This window comes from Sitodiplosis mosellana, unplaced genomic scaffold (assembly GCF_009176505.1).
Source record: "Sitodiplosis mosellana isolate CC-2019 unplaced genomic scaffold, AAFC_SMos_1.0 Smas_scaffold_47, whole genome shotgun sequence".
Lineage (NCBI taxonomy): Eukaryota > Metazoa > Arthropoda > Insecta > Diptera > Cecidomyiidae > Sitodiplosis > Sitodiplosis mosellana.
In genome coordinates this window covers 2063864-2086144 of record NW_022595289.1, presented here as the reverse complement: position 1 = coordinate 2086144, position 22281 = coordinate 2063864, and the positions used below count along the sequence as shown (strand labels likewise).

General features: G+C 36.4%; 8 protein-coding genes across 10 annotated transcripts; 3 read left to right on the top strand and 5 right to left on the bottom strand.

Moving 5' to 3' along the window:
* The first annotated feature begins 79 nt into the window (after positions 1–79).
* LOC129570254 (dynein regulatory complex protein 11) lies at positions 80–3055 on the top strand. Its single transcript, XM_055449794.1, has 7 exons — positions 80–615; positions 688–913; positions 1011–1236; positions 1393–1564; positions 1632–2561; positions 2638–2808; positions 2902–3055. Exons 1-7 carry the CDS (start codon positions 80–82, stop codon positions 3053–3055), a joined length of 2415 nt encoding a protein of 804 aa, XP_055305769.1.
* A 1165-nt stretch (positions 3056–4220) lies between these two features.
* LOC129569940 (uncharacterized) lies at positions 4221–5999 on the bottom strand. 3 transcript variants are annotated; one of them, XM_055449204.1, is made up of 2 exons: positions 5904–5999; positions 4221–5619 (listed from the first exon to the last, which is right to left on the bottom strand). In XM_055449204.1, the coding sequence occupies exon 2, from the start codon at positions 5599–5601 to the stop codon at positions 4279–4281; it is 1323 nt and encodes a 440-aa protein (XP_055305179.1). In that variant the 5' UTR covers positions 5602–5619; positions 5904–5999; the 3' UTR covers positions 4221–4278. The 3 variants fall into 3 exon arrangements, with proteins under 3 accessions (XP_055305179.1, XP_055305178.1, XP_055305177.1); XM_055449203.1 differs by lacking the exon at positions 5904–5999 and adding an exon at positions 5803–5888 and having other exon boundaries at positions 4235–5619; XM_055449202.1 differs by lacking the exon at positions 5904–5999 and adding an exon at positions 5755–5877 and having other exon boundaries at positions 4235–5619.
* A 27-nt stretch (positions 6000–6026) lies between these two features.
* LOC129569945 (NADH dehydrogenase [ubiquinone] flavoprotein 2, mitochondrial) lies at positions 6027–7472 on the bottom strand. Its single transcript, XM_055449209.1, has 5 exons — positions 7332–7472; positions 7033–7155; positions 6667–6942; positions 6471–6590; positions 6027–6396 (listed from the first exon to the last, which is right to left on the bottom strand). The coding sequence occupies exons 1-5, from the start codon at positions 7365–7367 to the stop codon at positions 6226–6228; spliced, it is 726 nt and encodes a 241-aa protein (XP_055305184.1). The 5' UTR covers positions 7368–7472; the 3' UTR covers positions 6027–6225.
* Positions 7465–9655, top strand: LOC129569943 (M-phase phosphoprotein 8-like). The gene is made up of 3 exons (XM_055449206.1): positions 7465–8334; positions 8421–8824; positions 8895–9655. Exons 1-3 carry the CDS (start codon positions 7774–7776, stop codon positions 8920–8922), a joined length of 993 nt encoding a protein of 330 aa, XP_055305181.1. The 5' UTR covers positions 7465–7773; the 3' UTR covers positions 8923–9655.
* LOC129569944 (U6 snRNA phosphodiesterase 1) lies at positions 9115–10313 on the bottom strand. The gene is made up of 5 exons (XM_055449208.1): positions 10127–10313; positions 9936–10069; positions 9659–9854; positions 9395–9566; positions 9115–9321 (listed from the first exon to the last, which is right to left on the bottom strand). The coding sequence occupies exons 1-5, from the start codon at positions 10207–10209 to the stop codon at positions 9136–9138; spliced, it is 771 nt and encodes a 256-aa protein (XP_055305183.1). The 5' UTR covers positions 10210–10313; the 3' UTR covers positions 9115–9135.
* A 39-nt stretch (positions 10314–10352) lies between these two features.
* LOC129569942 (adenylyltransferase and sulfurtransferase MOCS3) lies at positions 10353–12698 on the top strand. Its single transcript, XM_055449205.1, has 4 exons — positions 10353–10738; positions 10830–11254; positions 11339–11383; positions 11702–12698. The coding sequence occupies exons 1-4, from the start codon at positions 10480–10482 to the stop codon at positions 12305–12307; spliced, it is 1335 nt and encodes a 444-aa protein (XP_055305180.1). The 5' UTR covers positions 10353–10479; the 3' UTR covers positions 12308–12698.
* A 1224-nt stretch (positions 12699–13922) lies between these two features.
* On the bottom strand, positions 13923–14710 carry LOC129569939 (general odorant-binding protein 56d-like). The gene is made up of 3 exons (XM_055449201.1): positions 14559–14710; positions 14329–14463; positions 13923–14244 (listed from the first exon to the last, which is right to left on the bottom strand). Exons 1-3 carry the CDS (start codon positions 14607–14609, stop codon positions 14032–14034), a joined length of 399 nt encoding a protein of 132 aa, XP_055305176.1. The 5' UTR covers positions 14610–14710; the 3' UTR covers positions 13923–14031.
* A 1153-nt stretch (positions 14711–15863) lies between these two features.
* On the bottom strand, positions 15864–20268 carry LOC129569938 (protein smoothened-like). Its single transcript, XM_055449200.1, has 8 exons — positions 20098–20268; positions 19621–20008; positions 19282–19555; positions 18991–19204; positions 18689–18888; positions 18156–18576; positions 17910–18080; positions 15864–17811 (listed from the first exon to the last, which is right to left on the bottom strand). Exons 1-8 carry the CDS (start codon positions 20103–20105, stop codon positions 16308–16310), a joined length of 3180 nt encoding a protein of 1059 aa, XP_055305175.1. The 5' UTR covers positions 20106–20268; the 3' UTR covers positions 15864–16307.
* Positions 20269–22281: the final 2013 nt, after the last annotated feature.

Sequence of the window (22281 nt, the reverse complement as noted above, 5' to 3'; positions counted from 1 at the left end):
TCTCGTTCCATTTTCGAGTTGTGTAATTCCGTACATTGATTGAATTTTTGAAGATATAATTAGTTGAATTGGAAAAAAAATGTCGAATAAAACATACAACGATCTTTGGCATTCAACACAAAAATTATTAGAAAGCTTAGCGGTGAATGATTACCAAAAGTTGGCACACGACCCGGAATTTGATCGTTCTGTGGCGCAGCGTATGGTTTTTGAATTGTATGCCAAATACATTGTTGCGGCAAATCGACTGGAAAATGTCTACGATCAAATGGTGCAACCTCAGAAACGAATCGTCGTACGAAAGCTGCTCGATGCAGCACTCGGTCGTATCATTGAATTGAAACATGACTTGGTTTCCATCGACATGATGGAGTTTAGCTACAATGATGATGTGATAAGAGAATTAAAATTGGTTCCGCAAGATTTGGAGCTGAAAATTCCGCGGTATTTCCTACGCGAAACCCAAGAAGATGTTACTTACAAAAAGAAATTCATCGATGATATTCTCATTAAGATCGGTTGGCTCGATGAAGAGGTGATTGAAGAGAAAATGACGGAATTAGAAGCCATTCACATCATACAGATGCATGAAAGAGCAAGACAGGGGCGATTGCGGTAGGTTTACATTTGCTAACAATGCATTAAGTGTTAATATGAAGAGATTGATTGAAACATTTCGATGGATAGCGCTCAATTTATGAAAGAAATCAAGCAATTGAAAGAAAAAGGCAAACCGGATGCAGTCAAAGATCGAACCGATGGTTTGGTTGCGGCAATGCGTATTCAGAAAGTTTGGCGTGGTTTCACGACCAGACGCAAAACTCGGCATGGTAAGGTCGAGGAAATGTACTTAATCGGAATGATCCCAAGGCCAGAGAGGAATAACGAAGCTCTTCTTGATCATGAACGAAAGGTTTGTAACATTTTGTACCGTGTTTCATCTCAATTACTTTGTATATTTGCCTAAAATTCAGATGAAAATAATTTTTTTTTTTTAAATTGATGTTCAGCGATGTGAAAGACGGTATGGAATCCAAGAGTCGTATCGCATAAGCTACGAAAACGCCGTGAAAGAAGCGAAAGAGGATATTTTAAACAAGTATTCAACGACATTGAGCGAGCAAATTGCCGACGAAATCCGAAATTGGTTCAGAGAGTATCAGAATCGTTCGGGAAAATTTCCGGAATTTCCAACCGAAGAAAACGGCGGCTCAAGGCAGTTGTTATCAAGACAAGGTGATTTTTGGAATCAAGCATGTTCAAAATATCCAAGAAAACCGTAACAACTTCGTTATAATTTAAATTTCATTTGATTGAAATGATGCTAATGAGATTAGTTCGTTCAATTGTTTTTTACCTTCATATGAATTTGTCTGTATGTTTTTGTTTCAGACAGTGAATTAAGTCGTTCGTCGCCCGTTTCGTCACGCGACTCAAAGAAGACGAAAGACAAATCGAAAACCCCAACCAAAATCATTGACTTGATGGCCGAGGTGAACTTTGAGAGCGGATTCAAGATGAATCAGTCATCTTTTTTAAATGAAATTAAATTTCAAATCGATGAGTAGGTTTTTTTCGTACATAATTCGCTCTTAATCACTCAGCCGTCAGCTTAATTTCATTTGATGCAGGTTCAATGACGTGTGGAAAGAGAAAGATGAGTCGATGAATCCCGCTCAAACCTACTACAAAAATATGATATACACCGATAAGTATGCAGAGGCTGAGCGCGAATTGCGTATTGTAATCGATAATTTGATGCGTCAAGAGTTGGAATTGCTTCAAGTGGCATTGGAACGTGATCGAACGCAAAAGGGTAAAAAATCAAAAAAGAACAATAAAAAGGCACGTCGCAGCGGTAAGAAGAGTAAAAAGAAGAAAGAGAAAGACTTGACGCCTGACCGCACAACCGAATCTTTGTTTGAAGAACTCGTCACAAATGGAATAATTCGGAAAATACCAGAAACACGATTGAGCTCATTCTTGGGCGATAGAGCTTATGCCAAGCGGTCTGGCATCAATCCAACACCGGGCGATATTCGACAAGTGTTGACCGAATACGCTATTCTACCTTTGGGCTCCGAAACAATTCGTTGCAATGCTCCGTGCATTCGCTCAATTTTAATAGCAGGCCCAAAGAAATCCGGTAAAAAATCTCTTGTTTATAGTATTTGCAATGAGGTCGGTGCTCTGCTTTTTGACCTCACGCCAGCTAATATTGTTGGCAAATATCCCGGGAAGTCTGGCTTGATAATGCTCATGCATTTAGTCTTGAAAGTATCCCGTCTGCTGCAACCGTGTGTGATTTTCATGGATAATGCCGAAGCCCCGTTTATGAAGAAAATCCCAAAGGGTGATCGCACTGATCCGAAAAGGCTGAAAAAAGACTTACCAAAATTGATAAAAAATATTGGCGAAGAAGATCGCGTATTGTTCATTGGTACCTCGACTGCACCGTGGGAGGCTGATCAGAAATTACTGCAACAAACTTACAATCGTTTCATTTATATACCAAAACCGGATTATGGAACGTTGTCATTTGTTTGGAAAAATTTGTTACTGTATGCTCGACAATTGAAATTCTGCGTGATATTGAATGCATTTTCAAAATGGAAATCAACATTTTTTTTCTTCCAGGAAATACAATGGAATCAGTCCGAATTTTGATACCGCAGCTATTGCTCGTCTTTCAGATGGATACACAATCGGTTCAATCGTTCAATGTTTGAATGACGTTCTCACATGCAAGCGCATTCTACAGTTCCGTGTTCAACCGTTGGCTCATGTTGAATTAATAGGCGCTTTAAGGTACAATAACACTTTCGCAGGCACATTTTAACTTTTGCAGTAAATGTTATTGTAGATTTGTTTTGCATGTTTTTTCAATATAATTTGTGTTAGCCTAAGAGATCCAGTATACCGTGAAGAAGAAGAAGCGTTCACATCGTGGTGGTCCAAAACTCCGCTTGGAAGAAGATGTCAAAAAGCAATTGAAGTGGAAGCACAAGCGAGGCTTGAAAAAGAGACTGGTGCTGACAAAAAGCGCAGAAAATAAATCATTAAATCTGTTTGTGATGTGTGGCTTACAGAATGTGACATTCATTTGTGCAAAAACAAAACAAAACACAATTTGGAAAAATAATTTTTCTTCTCAGAAATGAAAAGAGGCAATTTAAAATTAAATGATATTCTCTGGAGTAAAACAACACTCTTTAATTTTAGAAAATTAAATCATCAAGTCTTCATCTCCCAATTGTTTTTAGTCTCTCTCCATCCCATCTCGTTCTGTTCTTTCGTTGTAATAGTCTTATACAAGTTTTCGGAGTTCACGCTCTTTTTCAGCTTGCTTGCTTCAGCCAACATCTAAAAATTAGACGTAAGTGACAAGGAAGTTATCTTGGCATGATAAGATTGCAAAAAGTACATTAAAAAATAGTTGAAAGGATAACTCGAAATCTAACATTACATACAGTGACAAAAAATAATATGGTGCGATCGTGAGCTTACAATAGGTATTATCAGTTATGTACTCACAAATCAACACAAACTATTGATGATGACGGCAAATAATCATGTTACGGAGATAAGCTTATTGTTCTTCGATTAGATGTCACAGTGAACTTATCACCAGGTCGCATCGGAGTGTCGAGCTTACGAATTCCCCACGTTTAAACTCTAATGCGAGATAGAACTAGTGACATTTTATGACCACAATGTAGAGCACACAATCCTTCAAATGGCTTGTGAAAGTAGTCAAATAACCAGAAAATTGTCGCAGTTTAATTCGGCGGGCAATTTTCGATTTTAAACCCTAGTCTACAGTCCTTTTCTAAAACCTTATTTTACAGTCCTCGGGTCTGGCCAGAATACATTTACATGCATTTGTATGGGAATAAGTGATGCATGTCATCTCATTTTTAACGGAACTGATAAGAGATAAGTGATATATGTCTCCAGCAAAGTTGTAGAGCAGGTCAAGCACTACAATTTTTTCCCAAAGACATTATCTTCTTATCTCTTATCAGTTCCGTGAATAATGAGAAGGGGAATTTTTTGCGATTTTTTGATAGTATCACACCCGTCTCGCACCTCTAATTCGTTTATTCGGCTCATAATAAAGCGCTTTGAATGATAGTTTTTTTTCATTTTGCTGCGAAAATAGCGGAAGAAAAGTTCAAAGTGGTCCATCCAAATGTGAAATATCAAAACACATATTTTCGAATGATACAAAAAAAACACATTAGTATTTGATTTATTGAATTTTTTTAAATGAATATGTCACTTTCTGCTAGTCATAAGAATATGCAACCATTTGGAATTTTTTCTCAGAACACTAGGTTGGACATCGATTAAGCCATCATAACAAGTGATGAAAACCACACATAAGTCTTTAGCTAGGGCTAATACTTTATCGTAATTTTCGTGATCAATCATCATTCTTTGCGCAGTAACGATGAGTTTATTTAGATTTCGATGTCGTTCTAAAATCTGCTTTACACCAGCTATAGTCACTTCACCTTCAATGAATAATTCCTGTAGTCCATGTAATTGTCCTACCATGTTTTCAGGCACGTTCAAAAGATTAAGTTTTTTCAGCTGCTGAAGCCTCGGTAAACTTTCAACAAAGTCAGGGTATGCTCCATGAATCTGCAAATTCTCAATGGGTACGTTATTTTCAGCAAATGAATCAATTAGCAATTTCGCGGAAAATGGTGCTCTCTTGCACTCTATACGTAGGTTTTGTAGTTTTTGCAGTCCACTCAAATGCATAATATCCGCTGCTAGATTATTCATCAAAAATTGGTCTTTGTTACAGATCAAAGTTAAATCCGTAAGATCGGGTGTACGATTTCCAATGTCGCGGACTATTAAAGATGTGATGCATACATTTGGATATAAACAAGTGAGCCACAGTTTTTTTAGTTGTGGATTATGTGTTTGAAATCTGATGAACGCATCATCGGATGAACCCTCAATTGAGCAGAATACAGCCTTTTTCAATTTGGGAAATGTTCGAGCAAACAGATTGGCATGCTTAATCTTGCAACTTCTTACCTCCAAAAGTTTTAACTCTGGAAAAGTTGCTAAATTATAGACAAGTCCTGTCGCTATTGATAATCTTTCCAAAACCTTAAACTGGGACCTTGTGTTGAAGTCAATATACCCGGTATGAGTTGAAAGTTTGGTTAAATTTCTTCCACAAAAATCAGCGATCATGTTGAGAGTATCGTCAATTGGTTTTTGGTCAGCGGTATAATTTTCATCGAATATATATTTTTCATCACGTATTGAAACCAAATAAATGGACTGAAGGGATTGACCAAAAGCCTTCAAGAAACCGTATGCTCGATCGAATGAAACGCTACCAGGTGGCAGAGATGACGATTGATGGCTAGTAATCGTGATCCTCTTCTCACTCGACTCTGAATAGCAAACGGTGGCATTCTCTTGGAAACGTTTACATACTTCAGATGCACTTAAAAAGTCTTCTAGGTTTGATATCAGTTGATTGAAGATCTCTTGAATGCATTTATCATTAAGAACGTTCAGTATATGCTTTGGGGAATCTTGAGCCGGTGGTATCAATTTTGAGTCATCCATTGTTTCTTCGACACTAATCTGTTAACGAAATAGTTAAAGAATTACTATAATATTCTTCTACTAAATGTGAAAGAAAGTAAAAAAAATCCCAAAAGATAGATCTTTGACGCATTATGTAAAGAAATATTATCATATTTTAAAAGTTTAAACAACGGATTGTATTTTTTGTTGTTGAAATGAATTTATTCCACGGGATCTCACACATTGAGTAGCAAACATGTTTGTTGATAATGCTACACGTGCAGAATTGATGCAATATTTTGTGCATTGAAAAACAATAACAACAAATCGTATTTACTTACTATATTTTGTTTAGCTCTGCTATTTCAGCCACTTGTCAATGTATGACATATTCGTACTACCAACCTTATGGTAAATGACAAATGATATTGTATTCCTTTTGGTTGAAAACAAGAAAAAAAAACTTAAACAATAAAGCCAAAATTTTGAATATATTTTTACGAATCCAAAATAATTTAAGCAATTGAATATTTTGTAACTGCTAAAAAGTCGTAAGTCATCTCGACATTTAACCTTTAATGCTTTCAGACGCCTTTATTTGATACAAACTAAAAAAAAATCGGAGTTTTGACATTGGGTGTAACAATCAGCGAGTGAATTTACTTAAAGACCAGCTTGTAATCCAAAACCAGGTCCTTTCGGTTCTTCGGTGAGTGACGACAATTCTCCTGCTGGCTCCGAAGCATATCGGCCGCTGCGTGGGCCAGGTCGTGGTTCTTTTCCATCGATCAAATCTTGCAAAATTTCTTCGGTATCTTTAGCCGTCAAATCTTCCTGTAAGCGAGTATTGAAAATATATTAAGATCCATTGAAGATACGGAAAAAACAAGTCTTGATATTCAACTTACGTAGTAATCATCATTGATAGCCATCATTGGAGCATTTACACAAGCTCCCAAGCACTCAACTTCCGATATTGTGAACAGTTTGTCTTTCGTCGTTTCACCGACATTAATTCCTAGTTTTTGCTATCGAGCGACGCAATAATTGAAACAAGGTATTAGATAATGCATACAAATGGTAAGGTAAATCATTTCTGCTTACTCGGCATGTGTTAAGAACAACGTCTGAGTTCCGCAACCAACATGGTGTAGTTGTGCACACTTGTATGTGGTATTTTCCGGTTGGTTTACGCAAAAACATCGTATAGAATGTGGCCACTTCATAGACACGCATATTGGGCAAGTCTAGAATCTCGGCCACTTTGTGCATAGCAGAGATCGGCAACCAGCCGTATTGGCGTTGAGCTAAGTCTAGCAATGGAATCATTGCACCACGCTTATGACCCTCCGGGTAAATGCTTAAAATTGCATCAACACGCTGAAATTTGCATAGAAAAAAGTATACAGTCCATTTGATTACGCGTATTCAGTCAACTAATGGTTTAAACTTTGAAAATTCGGGGGCTACCTTTTGATTTTCTGGTGTAAATTCGAATTTGATGCCCGGATTATCTTCAGGTGTATCACGATGGACGAATAAACTATCGCTGCATACTGCCGCAGATGATTGGATTCCACGCACATTTCTCAACTGCAACATAGACAAATAATATACAATAAAACATTTCCACATGAAGAGTACGCATAAAAACCAAGTGTTTTGGTTATATTCATCTCTGTATATCGATGTAGTTACATAACAAGTAACAAAAACAATCCCAAATTTGATGTAAAATAATTAAAACTAAATTTTCATAAACTGTTTACCGCTGTTGAGATGATTCGTCTGGTTCCACTAAGCATGATGACTAAAATTTACAGCGAAATTTTTTCAGAAGACCTGGAATTCACGACTATTTTCTTTTTTCTGCCACACAAAATATCAAATAAAAAGCAGTGTGACGGTCGATAGAGCGCCTGTCAAACGAACTGTCAACGGCAATCAGACAGTTCTCGATGGGATATTTTTTTTCGTTTTGTTTATACCACTGCATACAACATATAGCATATACCATCACAAACCGCAACATTGCCGCCATTTTGGAAGTGGAAAAAATATAGCGAAATTTTGTTTTTTGTTCATACAATTTGAAGCAGTCTGCTTTTTTCTTTTGCAAATGCAATCGAAATTTTTCATTTGAATTGACAAGTGAAACTATTGAGAGAAAAATATTTCAACGATCTTCCAGTGGGACGGACATATTGAGCTATGGGGAGAGTACGAACAGCGGCTGCAAAAAAATACATTGAAAAAACACCGAATAGTGATGAGGACAAAAGTTTGGTGGATGTGAAACGATCATCACGGGCAAAGGGGACATCCAATAAAATCCAAGCTACTCCGCGCGCTTCATCAAGCCGTACGAGTCGCGCCACAAGGAACTCTGCGGTGAACGATAAACAAAATGGAAAAAATGTTAAAAATGGTGTTACAACCTCTAGTTCATCGGACTCAGAAGATGACGCTCTAATTGTGAATCGTAAGCGAAAGACATCAAACGAAAATGTGAGCCCGAAAAAGGCAAAGCCGAGCACATCTACAGCGGCAAAGAGCAAACCGACGGGAAACAAGCCGCAGAAGGCTGGTCCATCGAAAAAGAAAAAGGGTGAAGAAGATCGATACGAGGTTGAGGCCATTCTGGACCATAAAATCGAAGGTAATGTCAAGTATTTCTTGATCCGCTGGAAAGGATACGATTCAAGTGTCGACAGCTGGGAAAGTCAGTACAGCATTTCGTGCCCGGCACTTCTTGCTAAATATTACGAAGAAGTATGTATACGATTGGTTTTTTTCCTCAATGTTCACTCATTGTGTCAATTTTGTATTGATTTTGTATTGATTTAACTCAATCGCAGCACCCCGATGCAAGTATTTCAGCAAGAAAGCGCAGCAAGAAACGAAAGCCAGTGGTTCCAAAACCACGCCAGCTCAAAATCGATGAGCAGCTCGACTACAATTCCGATTGGGATGAAAACGAAGACTATGAAGTTGAACGTATCATGGACGTCTATATACATCGAAACAATAAACGGGAATTTTTGATTCGCTGGAAAGGTTTCTCATCCAACTCTGATTCATGGGAGCCGGAAGAGAATTTAGATTGCAAAGATTTGATCGACAAATTCATGAGCAAAGTGGATCAAGTTAAAAATCTCACTCAAAAAGAATTACGACCAGTTCGTTCACAGACACAAAGGTTTACTTTGATGACACAGGCCGCTGCACGCCGTCTATCAAAGCGAAATGTTGGCCGACAACGGTGAGAAAATACACACATTCTATTGACCATCAAATATTTAACTAATTTACTGTTATTTTTTTTCTTGCAGAACGGTCTACTACGATTGCGACGAGTAATCACTTTGCCATTGCTCCATTTTCACCACTACACATTTTTTTCCCCCTAAATCATTGAGTCATCGAATTGTTTCTCTTTCTAAGGGCCGAAATTCATACCACACTTTTGTGCCGTATCATCGATTTTTTCAATCACTTCAATCGCCCCATGCAATCGAAATAGTTGACTATTTATTGAAACAACATTGCACCTAGATTTTTCAAAATTTATTTTCACAAGTGAAAACTATACAATTTATTCCCAATTTTACAAAATAACTTTTCCACATCAATTGTGAGATTTGAGTCATCAATCGACGATAGGTGCTCTAATAGTTTACAAAATTGAGGTAGTAGTGCGTGAAGTTCATTTCTTCTATCTCCAAGGCACCACAGAAGGCTAACATGGAAAGATGCTTCCTGAAAATAGATTTTATGTAAATTTAAGCAACTAAAATTGAGCGCGTTATTTTTTGGTTCTAATTGTACTTACCTTATAAAAAGAAGGCAATTTAAATTCTTTCAGGCAACTATCCAATTGGTTTACAATGTTCTGTAAATTTTGGGTGGAATTTGTATTCTTTTCGGCAAATGATAGGCTTATAAATGTCCTGGTTTGGTTATCGTTGCAATAGATTTGAATCGAACTTAAATTTATCCAAAATCTAAATCATTTTTCAAAAAATATGAAAACAAAACGAATGTATCAATTAAATATTTTCAATAAATGTTAAAGTAAAGTATATGAGATGAACACCTGTTTGTGTTTCTTAACTTTTGTTCCACACTTCGAACAAATTCGTCGATCCAATGATGTTGCAGGACAACCGTTCGTGTCAGGCTCAGATGTAACTCCTCATTTGGATGAAATTCAATAGTTTCCAATGTACTTGTTGATTTTATTTGATCGAGCAACTCATTTTGCAATCGGACGATGAAGTCTGTCTTCGGATCTGGTTTTGAGAAACAAACAAATTAATGTATGGATAGAGTTAACTAAATGTTTCAATGACCATCGTAATTTGTTCACTTACAGTGAATATAAATGTAAGTGGCCCAATTGCCACGTTCATGGGGAAATAACCGTATCCTTCCGTTGTGTTTAGCTGAACCATCGTCTTCTTGCTTATTGACTTCATTTGTTTTTTGAAAAGGATTTGGCAGTTTGCTGGAATTTAATGGAAATTAAAAACATGTTTGCTATTTCCATATACCATTAAAGTACCTTTTAGGCAGTGGTGGATTTTTCTGTACTTCAATCTCTTCATCTGAAGAGCTATCACTGTAATTTACTAAATTTAAAGACATTTTTCTACGACCGATTTGCCGCTGTTCATCTAACAAAATTGTATGAATCCTACATTGGGAATGTTTTGGTTCGCTATTCAACGGCCTGTCACTGAAATGGGATAAATTTGCACTCACATGTTATCTGTCAAGTTGCGCGTGCGTTGAACGCACCCATTTCTATCAAAACAAATTTGACAAGTTTAAAACATGTGAATTGATATCAAAATTTGGACTTCAAGATTAATTTGTTTGTAAAACACAATCAATCTCTTTACAGTTTTTATTAAAATGTCTACGAATGCAACAAATATCAAGGATTTGGAGAATGAAATTGAAGCACTTAGTGCAACGTTAGAGACAAAGAAGGAGGAATTGCAGCGACTACGTGAATCAGAGAAGCAAAGTGCACCGGCGGTCAATACCAGTTTGTTAACCAATTCTGAAATAAGTCGATTTAGCCGGCAAATTATTTTGCCTGAAATTGGTGTCAAGGGCCAAATTGCGCTAAGAAATGCCAATGTGTTGATTGTTGGAGCTGGTGGATTGGGTAAATATCGAAATTAACATAATCAAAAATCAAAATTTTTTCATGAAAAAAAAGTCGAATAACTTTTGAATTTCATTTTTGAATTGTTCAGGTTGTCCATCGGCTTTGTACTTGTGTGGAGCTGGGATTGGTCACATTGGGATCGTCGACTATGATACTGTTGAGTTGAATAACCTTCATCGTCAAATTGTGCATCAAGAGCAGAGCATTGGCATTCCAAAATCGGTGTCGATCAAAGAGCATCTTGCGAAACTAAATTCGTCAATAAAAGTGACTGCATATCAAGAGCAACTGAACTCACAAAATGCCCTGGAAATCACTCAAAACTATGACATTGTGTTGGATGCCACCGACAATGTAGCAACGCGGTATTTATTGAATGATGCTTGTGTTTTCGGTGCAAAGCCGTTAGTTTCAGGCAGTGCATTACAATTCGAAGGCCAACTTACGGTCTATAACTATCGAAATGGTCCTTGCTATCGCTGTCTATTCCCAAAACCACCTCCGCCAGAAACGGTATTTTCAATCCATTTTTTTTTCTTTCAACTAAATCAACCAAACGATAATTTTAATTAATTTAAAAAAAAAATATTTTAAAAGGTAATGAATTGCGGTGACGGTGGTGTCATTGGTGCTATTACTGGGGTAATTGGGACTTTATTACTCTATAATTTTTTCACGAGAAATCGCCGCTTTTTTTTCTTATTTTGATATCAATCGAAGAACTGTTTGGTTGCTTAAAAATCGATCATTTCTTAACCAACGATACTTATTTTTCACGAAAAGAGCGACAATTTAATAAGAAACTTTCATTCAAAGTCGGCCAATTTGTACGTTTATTTTGGCTAATGAAAATACGTATTGTGTAACGATAAATTTTTCTATTGATTTTATTTTATATGAAATACCAAATTAATACACATTCCTTCTTTATTTATCTCTTATTCAACTCAAATATTCTAGATAATTGGGACTTTGCAAGCACTCGAGGCAATCAAAATAATAACTGGCATTGAAACCACCCTGAGTGGTCGACTTCTTTTATTCGATGGAATTAACTCAACATTCCGCAATGTAAAACTTCGGAGAAAATCAGTGAATTGTGAAGTCTGCGCTGAACCGAGAAAAATTACTTCATTGATAGACTATGAACAGTTTTGTGGAATGAAAGCATCCGACAAAGATATGAAACTGGAAATACTACCGCAAAATCAGAGAGTCTCAGTTCAAATTCTCAACGAAAGACGCCAGAATAATGATCGTCATTTGTTGATCGATGTACGATCGGAGAATGAGTACGAAATTTGTCAATTGAATCGGTCGGAAAATTATCCAATCAAAATATTTCAAGATGAAAATAGCATCAGCAGAAAGGCTCTTGTCGATAGAATAAAAGGAGAAAAAATTCCACAGGTGTATGTCATTTGCCGACGAGGAAACGATTCACAAATTGCTGCCAAGAAACTTATCGAAGAACTAGATGAGTCCACAGCTACTAAGGTTCATGATATCATTGGTGGATTACATGCATGGACACATCACATTGATACAAATTTTCCAAAATATTAAATTTGAATGGACGATATTTTAAAAGATTTTCTATTTGTAATAAAAAAATATAAAATGGCGTTATTTTAATTAGTTCAAAATCGATTTGCTTACTAGCTTTTGAGCGAGATAACAAATATAGCCATGACAACGTTTTTTAAAAATACTAGCGTTACAATAACGCAAGACAATGAAAATTTCAATTGATTCGGCTGCTTTACCTATTAAATATATACTGTAGTTGATGGAACATCAACGTTATGGATTTCTAGACAAAATGGTATAATTTAATATTGGTCGTATTAAACAGGTCGTAATTTGTATTTGTGATAATATATTTCAACATTTTTTCATTTTCCGAATTGTCAAGTGTCAACACATTGAAATAAAAGTGCCCAATATCAATATACAAGTTGCTTATCTCCCTGATGGTGTTGGCATAGATGGGATCTAAAATCCTAATTTTTGTAGCATCTTTGAATGCATCGTGGCACTCTCCACGGTCGCAATGTAGTTTCTTGCACTGGACTAGGCACCAGTGGTCTCGATCTTCTGTTATGGTGCTGTGGGCACAGCTAATGTCTATAAGCAGAAAAAAACACAATTTTTAAAATGTCATAATCAAAATATTTCAATTAATCAACTCCCGCGCTATGGCACCGCTGAAAACTTGTTATTAATCATTTCCCTACCCGTTTGATAGCTTTTTCGCCCTGCAACGACAGCAAAGATCACACTGAAATTTTTCTTATTATTTTATTCGTATTCGTGGTTGAAAACTTGCAAAGAAAATTGTAAGAGAATTTAATACAAAACTGTAATTTCAATAGAAATACTCAAAACTAAGAGCTCAAGATAAATTTCAAACTGCGCTTCGCTATTGTTGTCTTCCTATGTGTATCTTTGTCTTATGCCAGAGCCTCACCGACTTTTGGTGATAGCGCCAAGTAAGTTTGACGCCGAAATTGTAAAATAGTTCAATTTTTGTTCTGTCTTGTTTATTTAGTTTGTTTGTTTCTATATTTTCTGCCAATTCAGATCCAATGGTCCAGTTGGAAGGAATAACGTAGTGCGCTCTCCTCTTACCGATTGTGATAACTTTACTTGCAGCTCGCAATGTAGAGCCTTTGGCTCTTCAGGCGGAATCTGCATTCTAGGAAGATGCATCTGCACACCATAACATTAATTAATGATGAAATCTGCTTGGCCGTTTATACCATGGTTGATCAAATGGAAATCTGTGAATATTCAATATCTTGGAAATAAACAGGCAAAAACCAAAAAAGTGTTCTCCTTTTTTTCTAACACTTGTTATGAGTGAGATTTACTCATCACACTAAAGGAGACAATCAAATTATGAATGAGAATTGGGGCTGAAACGACAACCAGCGCAGCAAAATCGACATTCATCATACTTTCGATTGTTAGTTGCCTTAATATATCCGTAGTCATATCCATTTGAATTCAGCTCTGTTTTGACGTTGAAAGTTGAAATTTGTTCGAAAAAATATTCCTGTAGAGAAGTAAACGAATAGTTCACGCACATCCTTAGAACGTTGATTTTGTTTTTAAAAACCAACCAATATTGCTATGACTCAATGAATAGTTGAACGAAATGAAAGTAAAATCCATAAAATAGTTTTGAATTTTGAATAATTTATTAGATTTTATGGCTAAATCGTATCGACACTGTTTGTTCTCGACAATTTCGAATGTGTTAATTGTTTGGAATGAATCGAGCAGATTTAAGCTAAAGCCTTCTTTTCCAAATAGCATGCGTACAATTTGATTGGGTTTTCGTCTTTGTTATCACCGATGACTGATTTGCATTGCTTGACGATCTCTTCAACTTTAGCTTTGTCTTCACCTTTTGACAACTTTTCGATGGCTACATTCTCTTGGAAATCGCCTTTGCTATCGATGAAGCCCAATTTGGTGAGGAAACATTTGCCGAATTTCTGAAGAAAAAAATCGGTTACAATCAATTACGGTTTCTACGTAATGAAGTACTTATATCAAATATTATCGTGATTAAGACCAACCTGTGCTTTTGGATCGGACACTTGGCTCTTGGGGTTGGTGCGAATTTTTTGCACTTCGTCAGCACTTAGACCATTTTCACTGGCACAATCTTTGGCTACCTTATCGGCAACTTGTCGTTGTTCATCTGTAACGGCCTAAAAGCAACGAAATCAACTATTATTAATGACTAAACTCAAATGAACAATAACTATTATTACAACTGAGTCACTTGTAAAACCAATCAACTTACAGCAACGCTGCAAATTACAGCAAAACACAAAGCTGCTACAAAGTATTTCATGGTGAAGTTGGTTTGATTCGAACGTTAGGTTGAATAACTGAATAGACCGCTTGGTTGCAGTGAACTGATATCGACATTGTAGCTTCCTATCCTATTTATAGTAAATCTTTCCGTTCAATTCTTAATCAGCTGAATAGAATGAAACGAAATTGAAATCGAGAAACGCAAACAGTAAAAAAAAACAATGCACGATTCGGAATTGCTAATGAAATTCAGTAGTTTTTCCATTGAAACTGAATTTTGTGGAGGGGAAAGAGATGCGAACGTAAACGTAATTGATTGACAAAGGTAGGTGATTAAAAACATGCTCTTCAAATGCAATTTGTTTGTTCGCCGCGTCAGTGACAACAAAAAAACCGGCACTAGAACCGTAACCTTTTTCACACTCCATTCTCGGCATTTGTAAGATACGGTTTTGTGCTTGTTTTTACTTTTATTACTCGGAAAACTTGCGTGAAATTCAATGATTACCGATCGAGAAATATTGGATGTTTTTTTTTTCAAGTTAGATACAATGCCAGTGGAAAGTGCACGCAATGTATATGCTAATTTATTTTATTCTACCTTAGCACTTTACATTGTATTTCGCCAAAGGACAACACGTGAGGCAATCAATTTTATTAATAATTATTCCAAATGATCTTTTGTTCACTTTGTAATGTACGTCTTTACTTAATTGCGGATCTTATCTCGGTAGTTTCTCATAGATAAACAGTTGCAATTCCAAAAATTGGGCAAGAATTTACAAAAATGTGGGTTATTTAATTGCCGTGTAAAGTTTATGTTATTTAATTGCTTTTTGAGAATACTCAATCGGCATTTTTCTAGAAGTTTTCTCGTATGAGTATAATATTCCATTCCTTTCGATATGATACGAATCAAAATGTACATTGTACAATCTTGTTGTTCTTATTACTAAAACTTCACCGAAGCCATTCAAAATTTAGCAGAACAGCTGAAACATCAATTAAATAAATTAAAGTTCCATTGAAGGCACTAATTCATCACATCTTAATTTATAAATCGCTTATTGGCTTTGTGGTTAGCGATGATTTTGCATTGCGGTTAACCTTCAAAAACGCCATATTAACGATTAGATAAATAAGATTTCAATTAATAAGATTTCAATCGATTGCGAAAAACCCGTGTGATTCGTTTCCTACCAAATTCTTGAAATAAATTCAAATGTTAAATTTCTGGTACAGCAAAGTGTCAATAAGTAGAATTGCACAAACTCAATAAGAACAGACGTGATTTCTTAAATCGGTCTAGTATAAATATCTTTATTTCAAGATAAAACTACATGTCAATACAATCGGTTGAGTATTTATGAGATAACTATCATAGTAAAATTTTCCATTCAATTTCATAAAATATTGGATGAGGTTTTATTTGAAAAAAGATGGAAGATTCAATAAAGTCAAAGAAGAAATGTTCATTAATAGAGATACAAAAAATTTTGGCAAATAACTTGTTGAATTGTTGGTTAAAAACAGTCAAAAATAAAATATTTTAGCAGTGTTTATCAGTTCGGAGCCGCAAGTGGCTCAATTTAGAATAAAATATCTAGTGGTACATTCTTTTCGATGTATCGAGTCCAAAATTGCTTATTTTAATTCATAAAATCTATGAGATTAAGTATTAGACGAAGATGCTACTTATAGGACTGATGTGTGTTATAGGATAGCTATATTCGCTTTATGGCAGCAAGAGTTTCTTTAACTTTTCCATTTTTTCCGATTCACTTAACTGCTTGCTACTGATTGTGTTCTTCCGGACGATTGTCGGCTGGTTGCGCTTTTTCAAGGGCAACAGTTGATGCATTTCGGTGCATTCATCATCTTGATTATTGTGATAATGTGATTGAAGCTTCTCCGGCAAGTAGTCTTTGTCGCAATCGTCACGGGAGTGCGAACGAACCCTTGCATGCGATGCAATATCATAGTCGTTGGCCTGAATGCCAACATCGCAGCTTCCCTTGCTATTTTGAGATTGTGTTTTCATGCGATTCATTGACTGATCAGAGAATGAGCTTTGTGTCCCATTCAATTGCGCAATCATACCAATTTCCATCGATGATGACATTGAATTCGTCGGCTCCTTGTCGTATTGTGCTTTTGATGAAAGTGGTTCATCATTCTTCTGTTGTGCGTACATTTTACTGTGCGAATTTCGTTTATTCTTTGAACTTTTCATGCTATTGCGATCTTTCTTTCCAATTGTGCTCGATCCGTGTTCAGTTCGTTCGTTGGAACGTTCATAGCTTCGTCGTAGAAGGTTTTCCAATTGCTTTCCGTTGCTATTTTTCAGGATGCACTTGAGAATCTGATCAATGGACGCTTCTTTTTTCTCATTTGACATCTCCAAACTGTCAGTGCTGTCGACCGGTTGAAGCGGATGTGTGCCCAATGGTACCAGCATATTTGATGGTTCGTTGGCATTCATTGTTTGGTGTACGTCCATCGATTGATCGTCGTCATCGTCAGATGTCAACTTCAAATTATGGCGATTGAGTAATTGTTTAATGTCATTTATATCAGCTGGCGTCGCCGATATGGCACTTCGTCTTTCAATCTGTCTTCCGATCGTGTTTTCGGTGACCTGAATGCGATTCGGATGTTTGTATTTGATGCTTTGCATTTGATTTGTTATGCGTTGACTTTCCACCGATGAGCTGCTAGCCCGACGACGATTATTCTTTCGTTTGTACATGTAGTTACGTTGTCGTTTCTCACTTTTCATATTGACGCGCTTCTGTGAGCGGCTCTCCAATGTGGCTTTGATATTTGTTTCCGACATTTTCACCGACACTTGTGACACTTGCGAGTCAATTGAATTGCGCCTTGATTCAACCGAAAAGTGTCGAACGCTCACACTTATCTCCGAATTATTATCGGCACATGAACTTGTATATGGCACACAATTCGTATTTTGTTCGCCAAACTCCATTGTTTCCAACGTTACAGCGTTTCGTCGGTTTATTATGTTGCATAGATAATTGGTCAGAGTTGCACTCATTCCATCTGATTCAGCTGGGTGGTTTAGATTGTTGACATCGAAATTCAAACCAGCTGGATCAGTGTGGGAATTTTCAATCGAAACAGAAATTACTTCATCGCCTCGCTTTGCATATGCATCGGCTATTATACGGTGTTTTGGTTTAGTGTACTTTTCGTCTTCGCTGAGCTCGTACCCAATTTTCCTGTGGAAAGAAGAAAAAGTGAAGCAAAGAAGAATAAAAAACGATTCGAATAGTTGGAAGATTTTTCAATCCCTCATTTAAATCGGGGTCGTACATACTTTTTAAGAAATCGCTTCCATGTCTTAAGTGCTGGCCATGTCCAACACCATGATGATATCACCAAGTTCACACAGAATAAACACAATAAGCGAAGCTGAAGAACGGCAATACTTGGACGGTTCTGAATTTTACACTTGACATTGCCCGGATGACTTTCTTTTATCTTGCATCTAAAACATAGCAATTGTATAAATGATCAGTACTCTTATTACCTTTAGCGTCAATTTCAAAGTAAAATTACGTACATGATAAAGTCATTCAAGCTCTTGGTCCAAAGGGCAGTATTGCGCACTTCATAGGTTTCGAAGATGAAAAATGCAAGAATGAAAAACACGACTAACATTGTGCGAAAACACATGCCCAGAATGTGTGAATTCAGTTTCTTGGACTCCTCGCCGCTACTGGTACTTCGTTTAATGCGATTCAAGTTGATGCCACCTTTAAATGAGAAGAATACGCTAACGCCAAAGGTTAATATGGCCACAGGAACTAAAACTAAACCGCTGCGAATGGCACGATTGCGATATCCAACAAAACAAATCCCGGTAATACTATTGCCATCCACTTCACTCAGCACCATTATTGTGACCGTCAGAATAAAGGGCAAAGCCCACGCGATGAAATGGAAATAGAAACTTTCTTTGTCGATGCGATCTCGAATGCTTCCTAAAGAGGTGACATTGGTTTATTCACAAGAATAATATTTTCAAAGTTATTATTTGGAATATTGGTCAAAAGTTTGTTTGTATAAATTAGTAAATTGTTGAATGGTGCATACCTCGATCCTTCGTTTGTAAGTACCAAGCGTATGTGAAAATGGCAAACCAGACATTGGCCGCGATTAAAAAGTAGTAAATCAAAATGAATGGGATGATACAAGCAAGATTATCACCAGCACTCGGTTCAGAGTAGCGTAGAGTGCCATCGCGTCGACACACAATATTCTCACGATGGCCGGGTACAAATTGCAACATCCATCTGGGGAAACAGAAAGAATTTATTTGAAGGAAATTCTAAATTTTCCCGAGACTATTTCCAACGTCATCTCGATTGAATCAAAGCGTTAATTTCTAAGCTTACCCAACCCAATTACAAAGGAAGCAAATGCTGATGTAGAACAAATTCCATGCAGGATGTTTTGAGTGCTTCCAATCATGGATCAAAAATGTTGCAATCACGAAAAAGTTGCAAATAAAACAAATGATCGCTCCCCAGAAAATCAACGTCTGCACCGACTCGTGCTCTTCATCCGTATACATGGGATCTTTGCATTGCAGACCACAGCCCTCAATATCTAAATAAATCGTAAAATAAATTACGTGATTTTCATAGAATCATAATAATATTTTGATAGAAAATTCTAAAGTATACCTGGATAATAATTGATTGCCGAATCGGTTGCAACGAGCGGCGATACACATTGGCTCGAGATCGACGTGAATTTCATGTCACGAACATCATTGCTACAATTTTTGCAAGGGAATATTTTTTCATCGCATTTCAGATAGCTTGGAAAGAGGTCGGTCTCATACAAAATGCGGCATGGGTCAGCAGTCACTTGGCACATTTCGTATGACGGCAGGTAGACATAATCTTTGCCTTTGCTCTTTGTGCATTTGGGCAAATAAACGGCACACAAAAATGGCTAGAAAAGATATACTTATTAACATGATTGACCATGCGAAACATAAATACAAAACAAAAACTCACCTGAATGACTTCCCAACACTTTGGAACATTTTTCAATGCTTCCAATTGGGCTAATTTCTTGAGATTCTGCTCTTGATTCCCCTCCTCCGACAACTGTCCGCTGGTGAATTTATATAGAATTTTTCCACCAAAACATGTACTAGTCTGAATACGTTCACATTTGGTCGGTCGAAGACAGCGAATTATGTAATTTTGTTCACGATCATCATGCCATGGCTTTCCACTTATATCTTTCGTAATATTACTTAGAAAGTCTTGACCATTTATGGCCACCAATTCCAATTGTTCATCCTCGGGATCCGATGACGATAGTGTGCCCCCATTATATATAGCATACACAGCATTCCTACACAGTTCTTGAGCTAGTATCAAACAAACTATCCAGAGGCTGTAGAAATTGAAAAATATGATTTATTTCAGATTTTGTAGCAAAACTGATGGCAATATTTGAGAAAAATTGAGTTGGATTAAACTTACAAATTCATGTTTTACATTTCTTCTTCGCTGTCTTGTTTTTTTTTTGTTTACTAATGTGCTGTTGTTATCGTTGTTGTAGTGTGACTGATGCGGTTTGTTTGACATTTCTGAGATTTTTTCACGCACATGTAGCCATACACACATGCTCAGACTGTTGCATCTATTGTCCCTATTGATGAAAGTAAATTGTTTAGCACCCGTTTACAAAGAAGAATCTTACTTTTCGTTGAGCATAATGGAATTGTACAACTTGAAAAGGACGAACGATGAGCATGCAATCGAAATAAATTATATATTTCATTGTTGGTAACGCAATATTTACCTCTAGCGTTTAAATCATTTGAAATCATATAAAGAGAATGCGATATTACATGTAAGTCAGTAACTACAGTGGCTTCATGCGCTTATAAACGCCATCTAGCGTATGTGAATACAAAGATAAAAACGAACTTTATTTTGAACTTGAGTTCAGAAAAGTTTTAACGGAAATGTGCTTTAACGGTAATTCAAGCGGACTTTCATGTTAAATTCATTTTTTCGCTATATGTAACATTTCGTTCAATCCATGTGATTGAGTTCGATGCCCGATTAATTGTTCAACTACCCTACTAGAAGGAGAAATACAAATGGAATAACATCCAAAGAGTTTTAATACGATTATTTGTCAATTCTAACAGATTAACTGTCAGTTCCCTGTGGAAATTTCCAAAGCTTAACTAAGAAATTGGCTTTTAGTCTAGTTCCAATAGTCATTTTTAACATTCATCCATTGTATCATGATAAGTTAACGATACAATTACATAGCTATTTTCCGATGTGCACGGGTTTATCATTAGCAAATCTGATCAGATGCTGAAATAACAATATTTCCAACATGTTGATTTACATCATTATGATTTTAATTGCAGTTCGAATGATTTTGTACGAAACAGAAGTGAACTTAGCAATTGCTGGCAAAATGTATTAAATTGGATGAACAATTGAATCAATGCTTTATTAAATGTCATTTGAATCATGCGACAAAATCAAATTAATTCAGCATTCAATGGATGAGAGTGTGAATCCGATTTGACACTGCATTGTACACCTCGGTGCTGTGCTGTGCATGGAATTTCATGTGTCAGAATGGCTTATTACAAACGTACTAATTATGACACATATTTGCTTATCTTAATGAAGTGTCCCAGATTCTTATCGCAATCGACACTGGGTTATTTCGATTCACTTTCGAATGGAAAATGAAATACTGACGATTGAATGAATTGCGAGTCTTTGAAATTAAAAATTTTTCACGCAACTAGTTCAGCAAAGGCCACAAAAGCAATTTCACCACAAGCCAATATGATCTCTGTTTCGTTTGACACAAAAGCGGTGGCTTTGTAGAAAAAGGAATGCATATAACAGATCAAAGCATAAAACACCTGAATTTACAAAGAGAATACACATTGACATTAACATCAATGAATGACGTCTTTTTGATTAAATGCGGTTGAATGATTTCCATGCAAAGAGAAGTCATGTGTCACTGCTTTAGTTTAATTGTCCCCATTTTCTATTTCTATTTGCAAACCCAGTGAAGGTAGAATGTACGATATAAAAGAGATAAGGTCATAAGTTGATCAAATGGTTTTTCCAAACAGAACAAAACAACAAATGAATAGCATTCCCTTTGAAACTATTTTTTCTCTTGGCTATATAATATTTATTAATATCCCGAATTCATTCGAAAAACTGCGTCCATTTCAAGAGAAACGGTATACGAAAGAAGCCGACATATTTCTTGGCAACCAAAAATCCATTGGCTCTTTGATATTTAGCAATCTTTTGTGTTCATGTATGATATAAACGAAAGACATAAACTAATTGCATTGTTCGGAAGCATGGCGCGTTCGTGATAACAAATTCGAGTAACAAATCTTTTGTGCAAGAGGAAATTCGGCAAACAATAAAGTGCTATAATATTATTACAATAGTGATGGCACTTCACCACAATAGACACAGGACTTTCAATCTTATGCCATCATTACAAGTGTGTCTATCGTTTGATGCACGCATATTGCATACCACTCGAAAAAAGGAGGGGACATCGTTCCTGTGTCCATAAATTTTTCGGTCAAACAAAAGCCGGCACACACACAAACTGGACATTTTACGCAAGCGACAAATTGTCAACCGAGAGAGAGA